Source organism: Narcine bancroftii, chromosome 9 (assembly GCF_036971445.1).
Source record: "Narcine bancroftii isolate sNarBan1 chromosome 9, sNarBan1.hap1, whole genome shotgun sequence".
NCBI classification, from domain to species: Eukaryota; Metazoa; Chordata; class Chondrichthyes; order Torpediniformes; family Narcinidae; genus Narcine; species Narcine bancroftii.
The window spans coordinates 43,680,653-43,700,012 of NC_091477.1; the positions used below are offsets into that span (position 1 = coordinate 43,680,653).

General features: G+C 35.6%; 1 protein-coding gene across 11 annotated transcripts in view; it reads right to left on the bottom strand.

Annotated features, from left to right (window-relative positions):
- LOC138743475 (uncharacterized) overlaps positions 1-19,360 on the bottom strand; it is a 192,718-nt gene that overhangs the window by 10,977 nt on the left and 162,381 nt on the right. For 10 of the 11 annotated variants that reach the window (XM_069898910.1, XM_069898911.1, XM_069898909.1 and 7 more), the window contains 4 exons: positions 18,678-18,790; positions 14,778-15,047; positions 11,384-11,500; positions 465-606 (listed from right to left, as the gene is read on the bottom strand). In XM_069898910.1, the coding sequence (XP_069755011.1) occupies positions 465-606; positions 11,384-11,500; positions 14,778-15,047; positions 18,678-18,790 (642 nt within the window). Of the gene's footprint in view, positions 1-464; positions 607-11,383; positions 11,501-14,777; positions 15,048-18,677; positions 18,791-19,360 lie in introns of those variants that run through there. The other variant, XM_069898912.1, reaches the window with a different exon arrangement.

Consider the following 19,360-nt stretch of genomic DNA (forward strand, 5'->3'; position numbering starts at 1 on the left):
TGTTAATAAATTAATCCAAACAATGTCTAATTTTCCAAATGTTGTAATCATGTTTTCTGATGGCATTAGACTAAATAAGAGTACATTTTTCATTTGGCGTTTCATTATAAAACATACTGAAAGTAATTCACATTACAAGAAAATGGTGGGCTCTATAATTCAAATTATCACTTACTAATATTTTCTAATAATGAAACAGGAGAGCATTTGGTGCTCCCAGAACACTACAAAAGCTTTGGATTTGCCTTTAAGAGTTCATGGAAATGCTCACATTTTCATTATTTTAATCAGAAAAAAGTTCCAGTACACAAATAAAGAGATGCCAAAATTGGGCTATAAAAGCATTCTAAAACAAATTTCCTTGCTGTATTAATGGGAATCTCAGTTCATCTAATTTTGGATTGAATTTGTTTGCATGTTAATTCCACATGGCTAAAATCCTGATTTTTAACACTATTCCTTACCAACAGCAATATCACACAAAGCAAACAGTCCAACTCGAGTGTCACCATTCACTGTCCATTTCTGTGTCTCACAGTTTGGCTTGCAGCTGTGATTCATGAAGCGCGAATAATTTCCTTTTGGACCTGCATCAATTATCCGGTCCTGTTAATAATAAATTGCAGGTAAACTTAGATTCATTTTATGGAATTCAAAAACTCACAATAGAGATATTTTGAATAATCTCAGCACTGTACAGAACAGGTAAATGAAGAAATTTAATTTTAGAAAATAAAAAAAAGGATTTGGCATTGCACTAAAATAACTAAATGCTGCAATAATTATAAAAGGTTTGCTTCCAGTTTCCTCCCACCATTCAAAACGTACCAGGGGTGTAGGTTAATGGGGAGTCAATTTGGTGGCACACTCGAGGGTTGAAATGGCCTGTTACTGTGGTATACGTCGAAAAAATTTTTAAAATACAAGTCTTTACATTAAGACTATATTGTACACTTATATTATTGGATAACTAGGTTAATATCAACATATCCAGAATACAGTCAAGCAAGAAAATTTTTTGTTAGAACCAATAAAAGACTGAAAAACATTATTCTGGGAATTCATATAATTCTTGGATCTGCACACAGAACTGGCAAGTGATGTCTTACACATTTACCATCATTTGATAGTATCTTGTTCATAGAATTATTGCAACATAAAAGACCATTTTACTTATGATGTCTTTGTGTTGGTGTATCCTGCATAAAGGATTCTTGGTTCTTTCACCATTCATTCACTTTCATTACAGCACTCATCTACTCCTTTGAAAACCATGGTTAAACTTGCTTTCCTTTCCATTTTAAGATAGCATAACGCAGATCATAATTATATGCTGAATAAAATAATTATCATCGCATCTTCTTTGGTTCTCCAACAATCAGCTCAAATCTGTGTCTTTTGGTTATTGATCCTCAGATAATAAGATTTTTTTTCTTTAAGTAAATTTAGTCTAGATCTCTTGTACTGTCGACACTTGTAAAAAAAAAATCCTCTCACACATTTGTTCCAAAGAGAGCCATCTCAGAATCAGAAGAATTTAACAGGATCTCACCTAGAACTAAAGTATAAAAATTTTTATGCACCCTCTTCATCAAGGCCAATACCCTTCCTAAAATGAAATGCCCAGAAGTGGTCAAATATTCCAAATATTGCTGCATCAGCATTTTATAGAAGTTTAATGCACCTTCTTTACTTATATCCTCATGTACTGCATTCAGATTTCAACTCTGGTGAAAAAAATAAATTTCTCACAATCTAACATATCTATGCTCCTCACAAGTTTGTCCACTTCAATTAAGTCACACCTCACCCCTCATTGCTCCAATAAAAATAAACTCAGCCTATTTTAGTCTTTCTTCATTCAATCCCATGCAACATTCTGGAGAATCGCCTTCCCATTCAATCACATCCTTGTATATTATAACCAATGTTTCATACAGTTGTATCATTAAATATCATCTAAAAGTCAATTTCATATATATACTGTTCTATTTGATAAGTTACGATAAAGATATTTGTTGTTTATAGACATTATACCCCATATATATGCATCAAAATTCTCACTTTCTTCAACCAAAATAGGTACTTTGTATATTTTAAAAAAGTATACATTATATTACTATATTGGAAGAGATAATAAATAAAAAAGATAAATAGATATTCACAGTTACCATAGTTCAAGAAAAAAAATGGTGTTACAATAGTGGAGACAGGCCTTTTTGTAGTTTGAGGAGTTTATGGTAAGGGTAATAAGAGGAGGTACAATTTTGTTAACATTTATTATATATCACTTTTCTCAGAGAACTTTTGAAACTCCATACAGATCACAAAATATAAACAGCTGAATTGCCTTAAGCAATCCTCTATACTTTATCCAAAAACCACAACTTGCCTTTTTCATACATGAGCTGATGACCTTTTACTAATCAACATTTGTGAAACTTCCCATTAATTTGTCCTTTATCATTCCCAAAAGCTTCCAACATTACTAACAGTTAGACTAATCAGCCTGTAGTGGCTGGGTTAATTATTACACTTTAAAACAAGGATTTAATACTTAAAATTCTCCAGCCATTTGGTATCAGCTCTATATCTAAGGGATTAGAACATTATGGCCAGCTCCCAGGCTATTTCCACCTCACTTTCAACCTAGAATGAATTTCAAAATCAGGTTTCTAATAACTACTGAGCAAAGTTTAGCACATAAAGGATATAAACTACATAATCTATTGCAATGATTTTTGACAGCACCTTTATCCAATGTTTGTAAATTAAAATGGGAAGGACTTAATAAGTACATTTTCCATGCCCTAATCCTTCCTGTACATACTACTTTTTGGTCCCAAATTGTACCTATCCCTTTGATTACTCAAGCATGCTGGAGAAACACAGCAGGTCACATGCAGTATCCATCAACAACTAAAGGGTAACCAACTTTTTGGACCTGGTTGCTTTGTCAGGTCCGAAGGGCCCATGCTTGAAACGTTGGATACTCCTCCTATGGATACTGCATGACTTGCTGAGTTTCTTCAGCATGTTTGTGTATTGCACTCATCCCCAGCATCCAGACTTTCTTGTTTAACTCTTTTGATTACTTCCTTTTGAAAACCTTGCCAATTTTTTCGATGTTAAATAGCAATCTGCTTATAGTTTTTCTTTTCCTCCCTGCTTTCCCTTTTCATGTCCCTTCTAATCCATCCAAATTCAGTGTTCTCAATTGTACTTCAACTTGTACACCGCTTTTATATGCTTCAAATTTGAATCACAATTTCCAGAGCTCCAGCTCTTGTTTCCCCAAAATTTTCCTCTTGTGGAAATGTACCTGGGCTAAACTTGAAGCTTTCTTAAAAACTGTCTACTGTTCAATTATAACCTTGCTTGCCAAAATTTGATTCCAAATGTTGGCTTTCAATACATTCCCATACCTCCCTCTGGACTATGACCCCATCAATGAACATATGGCCATTTTCTCCTAGACTAGGGGCAGGCAATCTTTTACCATGCGTGGACTGGATGGTTGTGTCAGTGATTGAATGGCGGGGCACAATGATGCTACCATCAATGAAACAAACAAACAAATAAATAAATGCAATGAATAAATGAATGAAATGAAAATGACGACACATTTTGGGTCAGGGAAGGCACCTTCAAATGTGGAAATGCACCAAAAATCACAAATTAGTCATTAAAATGACACAAAATAGTTAAAAAGGAGAAAAATTAGTTACAATGAAAACAAAATAACTAACCCCAAAACAGAGAGCAGTGAGAGGTGGAAAATGTCACACATAGAGAGGGCGAGCCTCATGCAGAGAGAAGGAACTCTCCCACGTAGAGAGAGGATGAGTCACACAGAGAGAGGAAGTCCAACTCAGGGAGAGGAAGTACAACAGTCTGAGAGGCAGATGATTGTAGAGAGACAAGGAGTCACACTGAGAGATGGTGTCATATACACACACAGAAAAAGACTCACATACAGAAACAAGGTGAGAGAGAGAGAGAGAGAGGAGGAAAATTGAAAGAGTATTATGGAAAGAGGTGGTGTTGTACAGAGAGAGGTGGATTCTCACAGATATAAGTCTCTCACAGAAGAGATGGGTCTCATGCAGAAGAGAAGGCTCTCACAGATGGCAGGATAATGTCACCGTGGAAGGGGGAGAATGACACCGTCATGGGAGGGGGAGAATGACACTGCGGTTGGGGGGGGGGGGGGGAATTGTCCCATGCCAAAAGTGAAGGTCCTCCAGCGCCGAGGACAGGGGGACTCCAGCGCCAAGGGTGATGGTGAGGGGTGGGGGATGGGGGGGAGAACATCCAGCGCAGAGGCTGGGAAGGGTCTCCAATGCAGAGTGGAGGAGCTGCACATAAAAAGTGGGGGAGTTTCCAACACGGAGAAGTGGGGGGGGGGGGGGGGGTAAGCCATGCACAGAGCAGTGGAGCCTCCAATGCAGAGAATGGGAAAGCCAATTAGAGAGAGTGGGGAGCCACGCTCTGATGTGGAGCTCGCACCACACTGAGGGGGGCAGCTGCACACCGGGCTGGGTAAATTTGGGTAATTGCCTACCCCTGTCCTAGACCATAAATGATTTGTTATCCTTGGGGAAATCTACACTTCAGTTTCTAGCCATAGGGTCTTCCAGCCTTACATTACCAATTTCTACTTCCTGATAAAATCTACAAATTGGACTGTCCCAGCATTTCTCTTATTTCAGCCTGCTCTTGTCAAACTTCTTTTAACTTGACTTTATCCTTTCTCCCTGGTCCAATCCTGTCCCACTTTCATTCGTGACACCTCTGATTGCTTCCCATGTCACTATGACAGTTTCTAATTTAATGGTATGTTTGATTATTTTTAAATACTTGATTTTAATTTTGTGGTCAAACATATATCAAGAAATAACCACTAACCTAAAAATTGAAATGAGAAATTCAATGATACAAGTTTTCCTTATATCTAAACAGCCCCACCCCCTCCACCCTCAAACAAAACCGCGAAACAGAAAAATAGAAAAGAAAGAAGGAGAAAATAGATAGGTAAATAGGAAGAACTGTCGGGATCCAGGATCACTTCAGAGGATCTAATTCCTTTTCTTGCCTTGATCTCAAATAGGGGAAAGGACAAGGGCGAAGAACCCAGGAACAGAATAAGTATCCCTAAATATTCAACCTTACATTCTGCAAATATGGTTGCCATACCTGCAAAAACACATTATACCTCTTCCTTAGATTACAAGTAATTTTATCCAGGTGAACACAACTATGCATTTCTGTATTCCAATGGGCTGTATCCAGAAAGGAATCAGACTTCCGAGGGGAGTCACGTGATGGAGTAGTGGCCGGACGGTGAACCCCAGCCCTCTCCAGAAAAGTCGGAAAAAACAAAGGAAAACACAAAGGCACAGAAATAAAAATTAAAGAAAAGTGAGTATAAAGGTGGAAAGAAGATGGCGACAAAAAAAGAAAAATCGAAATCAACGGTAAGAAGAGAGGAAGAGAAGACAACGGAGGAAGAAGGAGAAGGCCTTACCTGTTCGAAGAGGCCCGCGGTGGAGAGAGAAACCCGCTCCCTCAGGTCGGTAGAAAGTGGACTACAAAAATGGCTCGCTGAGCCGAGTAAAAGTGCGCAACGGCGCATGCGCAACTCCTCGCGCATGCGCGGTGCGCATGAAAAAAAACACACCGACGGGAGGGGTGACTATGAAAACAAGAAAGAAGAGAAGGGCAACAAAGAAACAACAGATGGCCAACCCAGAGGAAGAAGAAGAGGAAGAGGAAGAGTACAGTGAAATAGAAGAAGAAGGGAAAGGCAAGATAAAGGATATACTTTCTCTTATTAAAGAATACATGGAGTCATTTAAAGAATGGCAAACGCAGGAATTTAATGATTTAAGAAGAAGAATAAACAACACAGAAGAGAAAATGAATAAAATAGATATGACCTTAACAGAAATGGGAAAGAAAATGGACAAGATGGAAGAGCGGGAAGCAGCAGTAGAAATGGAGGTAGAGGACTTAAAAAAGAAATTAGAGGAATCTAATAAAAAAGTTATAGAGACACAAGAACTGTTAGCTCAGAAAAAAGATATAATGGAAAATTATAACAGAAGAAATAACATAAAGATAGTGGGCCTTAAAGAAGATGAAGAAGGCAAGGATATGAGAGAGTTTATAAAAGATTGGATCCCCAGGATCCTAGGATGTCCAGAACTACAGCAAGAAATGGAAATAGAAAGGGCACATAGAGCATTGGCTTTTAAACCACAACCACAACAAAAACCAAGATCTATTTTAGTAAAATTCCTAAGATATACTACAAGAGAAAAGGTACTGGAGAAGACAATGGAAAAAGTAAGAGAGGGGAACAAGCCACTGGAGTACAAAGGGCAAAAAATCTTCATTTATCCAGATATAAGTTTTGAACTCCTGAAGAAGAGAAAGGAGTTCAATACAGCAAAGGCGATTTTATGGAAGAAAGGGTATAAATTTATACTAAAGCATCCTGCGGTATTGAAAATATTTATTCCAGGACAACAAAACAGACTATTCTCGGATCCAGAAGAAGCACGAAAATTTGCAGAACAATTACAAAATAGACTGAGGGATGAAGACGTGTAATGAGAGTAAAAATGACCACGATTTATATGTATGTGGGTAAAAAGGTATATGTGTGTATATGTATAATGTGCATACATGAATGTATCTGTATTTAGAGGAAAATATAGATAGGATAGACAAGAATTAATAAGGGAAGGAAATGGAATAGAGGGAATAAGGAGGGAACTAAAAGAGTGACCTTTGTTACATATGAAAAGTGAAATCTTTTCTGGGGGGGGCTGGGTGGGGAGGAGTTGCGGTCACTGCAAAATCAGCTGACGCTTGCGAGTGAATTCGCAAATCCAAATGGAGAGGGGAGATGTGGTTGTCCGACAAGGGATAAAGGACAACTCAGGAGGGGAAGGGGAGATTGGGGCTAAAGAAGTTTTAAATAGGAGAATAAGGAAAATGTTTGATGTTTTAGGAATGTTGTCTTTTTATAAAGGGTTTAAAACAAGAAAACAGAAATGGAAAAGGAGGAAAGGTAATGATGGAAAAACGGAAAGGGAAGATAAACAAAGTATAAAATGGCTACGTTGAACTATATGACTTTAAATGTTAATGGAATACATAACCAAATTAAAAGGAAGAAACTGCTAAATTTACTGAAAAAAGAAAAAATTGATATAGCATTTGTGCAAGAAACACACTTAACTGAATTGGAGCACAAGAAATTAAAGAGAGATTGGATAGGACATGTAACAGCAGCATCGTATAATTCAAAAGCAAGAGGAGTAGCTATATTAATTAGTAACAATGTGCCATTTAAAATAGAAGAGGAAATAATAGATCCAGCAGGGAGATATGTAATGATAAAATGTCAGATATATTCGGAGTTTTGGAATCTACTCAATGTATATTCACCTAACGAAGAAGATCAAAAGTTTATGCAAGATATCTTTTTGAAGGTAGCAAATACGCAAGGGAACATATTAATAGGAGGGGATTTCAACCTGAATTTCGATTCAAATATGGATAAAACTGGGAAAAAAATTAACAGAAAGAACAAAGTAACCAAATTTATAATTAAATCAATGGAAGAAATGCAACTTTTGGATATATGGAGGAAACAACACCCAAAAGAAAAGGAATATTCATATTACTCGGCTAGACATAAAACATACTCAAGAATAGACCTATTTTTGTTATCAGCTAGTATGCAAGATAGAATAAGAAAAACAGAATATAAGAATATAATGAAGACAAAACAGAAATATTATGAACTGGGTGAAAAAACGCACAAAATCCTTGCATGACAGCTTAAGACAGAACAAGCTAAGAAAATGGTATTGGCATCAAGGAAAAAAGACAAACAAATTACATATAATCCAAAAGAAATTTAGGAAAACTTTAGAGAATTCTATGAACAATTATACCGAACTGAAAACGAAGGGAAAGAAGGGAAAATAGATGAATTTCTGACTAAAATTGAACTACCAAAACTACAAATAGAGGAACAAAATAAATTAACAGAACCATTTGGAATAGTAGAAATACAAGAGATAATAAAAAAATTACCAAATAATAAGACACCAGGAGAGGATGGATTCCCAATAGAATTCTACAAAACATTTAAAGACTTATTAATTCCGCCCCTCCTGGATGTAATCAACCAGATTGATGAAACACAAAGCTTACCGGATTCATGTAAAACAGCAATAATTACAGTAATACTAAAGCAAGGGAAAGATCCACTCTCACCAGCGTCATATAGACCAATATCTTTACTTAACACAGATTATAAGATAATAGCTAAACTATTAGCAAACAGATTAGCAGAGCATGTACCGAAAATGGTAAATTTAGACCAAACTGGATTTATCAAAAAAAGACGCACAACAGACAATATTTGTAAATTTATTAACTTAATTCATGCAGTAGAAGGAAATAAAACACCTACAGTAGCAGTTGCTTTAGACGCAGAGAAAGCCTTCGACAGAGTAGAATGGAATTATTTGTTCAAAGAATTGCAAAAATTCAGTTTACCGGAGAAGTATATTAATTGGATTAAAGCATTATATAAGGGACCGTTAGCGAAAGTGACAGTAAATGGACATGTATCAAAGCAATTTAACTTAAGCAGGTCAACACGGCAGGGATGCCCATTATCACCTTTATTGTTTGCGTTAGCTATAGAACCACTAGCAGAATTGATAAGAATAGATAATAATATAAAAGGAATAAAAATAAAAGAAAAGGAATATAAAATCAGTCTATTTGCGGATGATGTTATAGTGTACTTAACAGAACCAGAACTATCAATAAAAGAATTATATGAGAAATTGAAGGAATATGGAGAAGTGTCGGGTTACAAGATAAACGTAAATAAAAGTGAAGCAATGCCTATGAATAATGCGGATTTCTCAAAATTTAAGAAGGAATCACCATTTAGATGGCAAATGCAAGCAATAAGATACCTAGGTGTACAAATAAACAAAAATCTCAGCCAACTATATAAACTCAATTATTATCCACTAATGAAAAAATTACAGGACGATTTAGAGCATTGGAAAGATTTACCACTAACACTAATAGGAAGGATAAACTGTATTAAAATGAAAATTTTTCCAAGGATATTATACTTATTTCAGGCATTGCTAATACAACTGACAGAAAAATTCTTCAAGGAGTTAAAGAAAATAATAAGGAAATTTTTATGGAGAGGGGGGAAACCGAGGATAGCACTAGATAAATTAACAGAATGGTATAAACAAGGAGGCTTACAACTGCCAAACTTTAAAAATTATTATAGAGCCGCACAATTAAGATACCTATCAGATTTTTATCAAACAAGGGAAAAGCCAGATTGGACGAGATTAGAATTAGATAAAATAGGGGAAAAGATACCTGAACACATATTATATAAATGGGATGAAAAATTGGTACAACATAGAAGTTCTCCAGTATTACATCATCTTCTCAATATTTGGAAGATTTATGTAGAAAGAAATAAAACAAATTATCAATTACCAAAACTAATATTGACGCAAAACAAGTTACTCCCTTTTACAATAGATAACCTTTCCTTTAGAGAATGGGAAAAAAAGGGATTAAAAGAATAGAAAATTGTTTTTCAGGAAATAGATTCTTATCCTTTGAACAAATGAAAGATAAGTACAATATAACTCAAGATACAGCGCTGGCATATTACCAATTGAGATCCTACTTGAAGGATAAATTAGGAAGCAGTTTGAGTTTGCCAGAGGCAAGCAACCTTGAATATGTGATTACAGATATAATGATAATCAAAAGATTTATAACAAATATGTATATTAAACTGCAAGAAAAGGAGAATGAGGAAACAAATGGTAAAACTAAACAAAAATGGGAACAAGATTTAAATATAAAGATAAAAAAGGAAACATGGGAGAAATTATGTTCTGGAACGATGAAAATACAATAAATACGAGGCTACGTATGATACAATATAACTGGATACACAGACTATACATTACACCTCAAAAGTTAAATAAATGGGACCCAACAGTATCTGATAGATGTTTTCGATGTAAAAAAGAAATGGGAACAACAATTCATGCAATCTGGACATGTGAGAAAGTAGAAAAATTTTGGGAAGATCTCAATCAGATATTAAATAAAATAACAGAAAACAATATACCAAAGAATCCAGAGATCTTTCTCCTAAGTAACATAAAAAACAAAGAATTTGGAATTGATTTGGAGGATGCACAAAAAAGATTTGTTAAGATAGCTCTAGCCGTAGCAAAAAAATGTATTATGTCAACCTGGAAATTGGAAGATAATTTGAAAATACAACAATGGTATATAGAAATGAATAAATGTATTCCATTAGAAAAAAATAACATATAGTTTAAGAAATAATATTGAAATATTCGAACAAATATGGGAGCCTTACATTAAATACAATAGCGAAAACCTACCGGGGACAATCATTACCTAAGTTGATGGAAGGAGAAGGAAATGAAAGGAATGGACTCAGTAGAATTTCTGGTGTATTTTTGTTGAGTGACAACATTGTCTGACTGGTTTAATGTATCCTAGATTGTATATCTTAAATGGATGGGAGGGGGGGGTGGGTTGGGAGGAGGGAGGGGGGGGGGGAGAAAATGTCACTGTATATGTGTGAAAAGGAAAAAGTGGGGATCATGGCTAATGTGATTTATGGTGTGAAAAATAAAAAATTTAAAAAAAAAGGAATCAGACTTCCAAGTAACCGCAATACATTTCCTGGTCACCGCCAATGCAATTTTAAGAAATTCTAATTGGTACTTGGGAAGCTTCATTTTGGGTCTTATGCCCACAATATTACCTAGGAGAAACAATTCTGGACTTTGTGGGAATTGTTTCCCAATAATCTGGTCTAATAAAATTCTTAAATTTTCTCAAAAAGGTTTCACTTTGGAGCATGATCAGGTGGAATGTAAAAAAGTTCCAGTTTCTTCACCACATCTAAAATGTATATCCAATATATTAGAATTTGTGTAATTTCTGCAGGGTAAGATGTAGCTGACACAAGAAATTATATTTATTGAATTAGTTATGCTGTTCTGACATAAATCGGACCAATTTTTAATCACTAATATGAATATTCAAGTCTGATTTCTGGTATGTTTGATTGATGACGATGCCAACATCTCTTTTGGAAACTTTTGGCTTTAATAAGTTAACATTGGGAAGTAGTTAACTGCCAATTTAAGAGCATATCATTCAGGCTGCTTTTTCTGAATTGTTTTTGGCGTTGTTTTTGCTGGACACACTTCGGCAAGTCAGGAGACTAATGCATATTTAAAAGCTTTCAAGTTTTTACCTTGTCAAGAGTAAGCATGTAGAAATTGGTGATGTCATGTTCCTGTGCATACTTGATGCGAGCGTAACATTCCTCCTCATCTATGACCTCACCCACATATTCATTCACAAATTCTCCCTGTAAAAAATTCAAAATTCATATTTATTGTCAGAGTACATATATATGCAATCACATACAACCTTGAGATTCTTTTCCTTCAGACAAGGCAGAACTTACCACATTAGTGGTGGAAGAAACCATACTCGAAGATGTGTAAACAAAAAAGATGTAAACAAATTGATAGCAATACAGAGAGAAAAAAAATCAATGAAGTTCAAAACTAGGAGTCCTCAAATGAGTCCCTTGTTGTTGAGGAGATGATGATGGAGGGGTAGCAACTGTTCTTGAACCTGCTGGTGTGAGTCTTGTGGCACCTATACCTCTTTCCTCATGGTAGCAGCAACCACAGTGCGCTGTTGATGATTGCTGCTGCTTTCCTGAGGAAATAAAGATGCTGACGTGTTTTCTTCACCATGCCATTAGTATGTTAGGTCCAGGAAAGATCCTCCAAGATAGTGACTCCCAAGAACTTAAATTTGCTCACCCTCTCCACCTTTGATCCCCAAATGATTACTGGATTGTATACTTCTGGTTTTCCCTTCCTGAAGTCAACAGTGAAAATTAACATAACAGCTATCAAAAAATACATTAAAAAAATATCAGAAAATCTGGAAGAACTCAGCCACTCAAGCAACATGTTTGGAAAAAGAAATCACTAAAATATTTGAGTGATTGATCCTTCCTCTCAACAGGGATGGGATCAGGGGAGGGAGAAAACTGGAGGGTTTATATAGCCATCAAAAATAATGTTGCTATTAAGGGATTTTTTTAAAAACAAAAATATTTACTGTTAAAGTACATATTAAAAATTGTTTTTTTATACATTGCAACTTCTTATAATGTTTAGTGTAAGTTAGTTTTATCTCACACTCAAGAAGGTGGAAGAAATACCTGAAAAATTATCTGCTACACCATTCTAAAGCATATATATTAATGAAATGATCAGTATGGTTCAACTTATCTGTGGGAATTTTTGTACTCTACTTGAGCTTTCTCCTCTATTTCCTTTGCAGTTTGTCTGATGTGCTTGTCAAGTTTTTAAAAGCATACAAGATATTGGTCTCATCACTTCCTTTTGTAGCAATCTAATCATTCTCTAAGAAATGCCTTCCCATTTCCCTATTGGATTCATTTATAATTTTGTTTTCATGCTTGTTTTGGATTTCCACAAACTGAAATAATCTGTTCATATTTAATTTTGATTAAATCTCCTCAAAGTTTCACCTCCAAATGAAAAATAATTCCCAGCCGATTCAATCATTATTTCACTTAGTGTACCTCCAGTGATTTATAGAATAGAAACCAGAACTGTAGATTTATTTCCAACATATAACTCAGCCAGGGTCTTTCATAACATAGATTCCTAGTTATTTTCCTCAACCTAACTTTTTAGGTAGCACTTTATTGAATACCATTTAGGAATCAAAATACTTTACATTCACTGCCATTTCTTTATCTATATCTATACCATTACCTTTTCTATATGCTGCTACTCACATTCTCAAAATGAATAACTTTGTTAACCATGATCTCATTCTCATAAAGCTATGTCAATACAACCCAATAATGACATGCTTCCTAAGTGCTCTGTTTTCATTGTTTCTAATGATGTATTCTACCACTTACAGAAAACTGATGTTAGGCTAACTGGTCCATATTTCCCCATTTTCTCTCTCCTTTCTTTCTTAAAACAGCAGTGTCATTGCTTGTTACTTTTCAACCCATTTTTCAGAATTCAGGGAATGTTGGACAATCACAACCACTGCATCCAAGTCTCAGCAGTCACCTCTATCTGAACACTACATTATAAAATTGAAGGGATATGTTATCCATTACTTTGCCTATTAACATTAATTGTTTTAAGTTCTACCCTTCCTTTTGTCCCTTCATTACCTGCTATTACCTGTGTTTGTTTTTATGTCTTCTACTATCTTATATTATATTATAAAATATTTAACAAGAAAGTAATTTATACTACCATAGCTCAATTGTTGCAAATGTAGTCTGAATTAGAGGCATTTATCATTTATTTCATTTGGTTACAATGAGCCTGCAATTTACTGTGACGTCACTCCCGACGTTAACTACAAGGAGTTATAGATTTACACAGGAGTTATAAGCAGAGCTGCCAGTGCAATAAATCATTCTTTTTTTCCTCGATTCCTCGTGTATATGTCTTCTTTCCACACTTCTTGGTAGCGCGCATGCTACACCCCCATATATTTTAAAGGGTGGGAGGAAACCACAGTGCCCAGAGGAAACCCATGCAGACACGGGGAGAACATACAAACTCCTTACAGCCAGCACCGGATTCGAACCTTGGTTGCTGGGGCTGTAACAGCGTTAGACTAGCTGCTATGCTCACCACAAAGATTAGAACAATGCTTAAAAAAATTGTCCAAACCTATTTACAATATTGTCATAAAAATGTAATAAAATTCTCTCTCAAGAGACAATACCCCACTACAAAGAAGTACAAGTAATTACTTTAAAAAGTTGGATGAAAATTGCTCATCCATAGAAAGCAATATATCAGGCTCAACAAAATATTTCAAATTATCCTGTCTTCAACCTCCGGGTATAGCCATTATCATGAAGGACAGGAACTAACTCACGAATATTCATCTCATCACATCAAATATTAAATGACATTAATATAAAAACAGCCAATATTAACTAATTGCCAAACCTAGAAGTGTTATCAATATTCAATTCCTGTCATTTGCAGAACACAGACTAGGCACACTGATATTTCTCCAATCATTTCCCCAACTTTTAATAACTGCTCAGTTTGTCTTGAAACCCCGTTGACAAAAACAGTTACCCACCTATGAAGGCAAAGCAATTTATTTTCTTTCTTAAAATTTCTCCTTTACAGGACAGCAAAATGAAGAATAATATACTTTTCTTATCTCTTGATGATGGCAATATTAAAAAATATTTAAAAGGTCAGATTTTATACATGGGATATTTAGCTTTTAAAATAGGCAGACACCTTTACTAATTTCTAAACATTCAGATTACAACAGCTATAGAATATTTAGGAAATAGTCTAAATAAATTATTTTACAGTCCTTTCAATTTTAGACATTAACTGAGCATTTACCAAGTTAGAAAGAGAGTAGCTTCAAGTGAGCACTGTTGTGGATTCCATCTCCCAATATGAAGGGGAGAAGCATAAAATACTGAATCGCTTCACCCCTTTTGTAACATACTAGTTCTTCCATCAAATGAACAAGAGTTCGATTTCTAATTGCTTTTAATATTCAGACATCAATGAAGGCATATACCTCACCTTCTTAATGTTATATTTTGCAAGTAAACCCCATCCTCGCCCTGGAGTTCTTAAAATTTCTACTTCAGGATACTGCCGCTTAATGAAGCACTGGTTCTGGCATTTTTCTCCTGCAGGACAGACGGCTGGATGGCATTCATACATTAACATTCTATTCAGACATTCAGAGTCTACTCCACAGGGATTCTCATCAGTTGGCTTACAATTACATCGTGGAATCTCTGAGAGATCAGCAGTGTAGATTTGAGCTTTACCCACGGCCTTGTTTACCTTGACAGAAAAGCAGATGGTTAAACCTTGGTCATTACTTGAGTACCTCTCCACAAATAATATCAAATGAAAATTAGTTACATTATAAAATATTGAACTATGACTAGGTTACTCATTCTTTTAAGCATTCAATTCTGCACATCAAAAAAATTCATGCAATACTGCACCGAAGGAAAAATCAGCCAGAAATATTCATTTTTCAAGGATCACCAGCCATGATCCTTTATTTGGTTAGATGATAACCTCATCAATTACTATAAATTTAGTAAACACATACTTGGGATTTTTAAACATGCTTATTCAGTATATATTACAGGATTACTTTTATAGATGGATCAGAGATCCAACTGAATCATGTGATTCTCCAAATCCTCATACATTGACAAAACATTACACAGGGGCTTCAACTTGTGTTTTAACTACCAATTAACATAAAATGAAAATATTTCACAACATGCTGTCTTGATAAGCTCTCAAGCTTAGCTACTTTTCAAATAGTAACTGATTGGTGGTTTAAAAAAAAGTATTTTGTTCCAGATTGTTTACAATATTCTTAGCAAAATTGTGCCAGTCTGGAAATTTGACCAGGCACTTGTGTGAATTATGCATTTTCCTCATCTGTTGAGGTCCAAATATCATTCTTTGTGCAAGACTTCTTTTGAACATTAACTGGAAATTACTTCATGTTTCCAAGGTTACCCTTTGACATTTCAAATTATCTTGATTTTAATGGCACTGCAATCTCTGCAATAGCATGGCTCAAAAGCTACCTTTTATGTGTGTGCCCTGCCAGGTGCTGTGAATCATCTTGGAAAGATCCACAAAACTTATTTACTGTACATTTCTGGATTCCGGCATGTAATCCATGTAGTTTCTCCATCCATCGACTTCCTCACACCTCTGCTGTTAATCTTCTGAGTCTCCCAGTTCCAAAATCACAACAAATTAAATAATTGTTGACCAAATTTCCTTGAGATTAAGGATGGTTTGCTTCTAGTCTTGTTTTGTGGGTTCTGTGGTGGCTGATGAGCCCAACATGAAAACTCTTCCATAGACAGAGCAAGAGATGTCAGACGGGGAGGGTGGATGGCTAGATTGTGAGTTTATGCACCTTTTCACTCTTTTCTCAGAGATTCTTCGTACACAGAGAACCCAGGTTCTCAACACATTTTTGAAGGCTCCTTCTCTACTTTGAATGGCCAGATAGTCAGCAGGAATGTTGCATATTTTTTTCCAAAGAGGTTCTAGGAACATCCTTAAATCTATACTGTCTGCCAGCAACAGAGCTTGGAAATAATGAGTCTGTTTGAGTCCAGTGGCGGGCTTGCAAGCAATGTGGCTTTTTCAACATAGCCGAATTGGTTCCTTGTCCTTCCAGGGAATTTGTAGGATTTTGAGGAGACAGTGTTGCTGGTCCAGGCCTCAGAAACATATAGGACTGGGATTGCTGGTAGTCTATAAACTTTGTGCCAGGTCTGAATACTGCATCTTCAAATACCCATTTCTTCCATCAACCTCAAAAGTGTGCTGGCACATTTACAGTAATGATGAATTTCATCAGTGTTTGCTTTCATTCAGAAATGGCAAAATGGACAAATGAAAAAGTTTTTTTTTCATCTGAGGAGGCAAATATATCTTTCAGCTGTTCCAGTGCAATTCTCAGAGAGTTATAACTTATTCCCCACAAAATGGAACAATGTATTTTTTAAATGTAATCTTTCTAATTATCCTAACCACAGTAAAACATATACTAGGAGCTTTAAGTAAGCCTAATACTTTTCCAATTATTTCTCAAATAGTAAGCGTTTTTAATTAAATGTCTATCAAAAAATTTTAAGAACACCTGATATTATTGACCTGTAAAAAGCCATCAGAGGGGAGCCCAGGAGTGGGATTTCAGAAAAGACTGTGGTCTGGTTGTCATGGTCTGCTTTATACAAGAGTTCTTTGGTACAGATGATCACTTTGAGTAACCCTCTATATCCAGACCAGGTTAAGATAGGCAGGCAGGCACCTGGTTGGATCCCATTATCATTTGGCCCATTAACTAACAAATTGATTGTATTTTGATTATGATTAGCAAATGCTAGAAACAGCACACCATTATGAAATACCAGCTCAAAGTCCAGAGGTCTCAGCTTTTGCAGCTGGAAACATTGTAGAGATATCAGGAAAGTTGACATTGCTATGTTAGTTGTGTTCAAGAGGAAAGGAATTTAACAAGTATATAACCTGCTTGTCAATGAAATTGTTTTGCTTTTGTCAAACTATAAGAACGTAATAAAGAACAAGAAAAGAACAAAAGAAATTGTTGCTTGAGGTTCTATCAGGTGAAATTTTATGCACCATTTGCAGAGCCAAGTTAAAAGGTTGTAGTTAGATAATCAGAAGGAGATAATATCTGCAGTTATAAGAAGATAAGAAATAGGAGCAGGAGTAACCCATCTGGCCTATCGAGCCTGCTCCATCCACCATTCAATGAGATCATGGCTGGTCTGATGATAGATTCATCTCCACCTGTCTGCCTTTTCCTCGTATCCCTTAATTCCCTATGTAAAAAATCTATCAATTTATAATTGAGTCCCTGAGAGTACAGTAAAACCTCGTTAGAACGTGGTAGTTGGGGACCAAGATTTCATACCATGTTACAGCCAAATCGCGGAACAGATGTATATATTTCAGATTGCTGGGCTGCCAGTGTGGGACGTCAGGGCAGGGGCGGCCGGCGCATCGGGGGGCAGGGGCAGCGGGGAGGCTGCCAGGCGCAGGGAGTTAGGTCACCAGCTGATTGTTTATCAAGATGAGCATGCTACTGAAATTTTTTTTTGGAGAACAGCTCCAGTTATGTCCTCTGCTAGAATTCAGGCAAACACTACATGTACATGGGCCATAAACCACCAAGATCCCTTCTGAAATGAACTTTAGTTGTTCTGTGAATTAAAAAGCCTAAAGATAATTTGATTTTAATTCAAAAGGACCAGATCATTATTAATTTAAACTGACAAAATGATTGGACAACTGTGGAAAAAAAAGCTCATATGTGGTGGATGGAACCTGCTGTTCTTCGACATACTAAATTCTCATCTCAAACATGGAGAAGTCATTTGTGTTAAAATCTTGTGAATGATAGACCCCGTTCCTCCTTGAACAAATGCTGTATGGCAAACACATAGTGGTAGTGTTACACGGTATCACAGACAGAAGAGAAATAAAATCCGCTAAATATTTGAAAATGTCCTCGTCGAATCTCAAACAATGTTGCCTTTGGCTCCCAGAGTTCTCAGGACAAATTTCCAGTTGCACAGCTGTTCCCATGGGGTTGTCTTCTGGCATTCTCCCAAGTTCATGTTATTGACTCCAAGTTCATGTGAAGGTAAAGCTTGTTTTATTTCTTTTTAAAAGAAGTTTGGAATTAAAATTGCTCAAAAGGATGATGACAAACCTGACACCTAAAGTCACACAATATTAAAAATGGGTTTGGCTACATCAGTTAATGCAAATTTTTCTGATAAACATATATTCTAAATCAACAAATTACTTATGTCATTTTTATAAACAAGTTTTATAAATTTTAGCACTTAATGTGTTTACATCCATCAATATATTCTCGGAGTACGTGAAAATTAATACCTTGATATGTTTGTATGGTGGTGGTTTTTTCTCATTCCGTTTGTCCTCCTGTGCCTGTCTTGTCTCTCTTTGGGTCTTAAGTTCCTCAAATCTTTCTGCTGCCTCTTGTAGTGCTATTAAGAGCCAGGATGAAATCTCATATTGAAGTAGTATTTGTTAAGATGATAACCGTAGTCTATTTCAATATAATTTATATACTTTTTTGTAAATGATTAATAAGAGAAGGGAAAAGAAGGGTCTGGCATAGGTGGGGCTGATGTTACTTTTCCCTTCCATTTCAAAATAAGGACAACCTAGATGGATCAGCTCTTTCTTTGGAATAAGGTAGTGGACTAATCAGAAAAAATAATTCCTAACAATGTTATGTATAATCATGACTCATATAGTAGGGGTAAAAGTCGAGTTCAAGTAGTCCTTCCTGTCTGATTGCAGAGAATGAGTGGAAATATTATACTGATTTTTAATATTAGAGAAAGGCCAACCAAATACAAAGATTTATTTAGAGGTCACGGACAACAGTATAATTGTTAGTTTAATCACATTTTGGAAAGCCAAGTTTAAAATTCTGAATTGTTTCAAGAAAAATAGAAAATATGGATCTTGGAAAAGATTTTAGAGAATAAAATCTGCTATATGTAATGATACCATATTTATTACAATCAAATCAAATCTATAAATTTTCC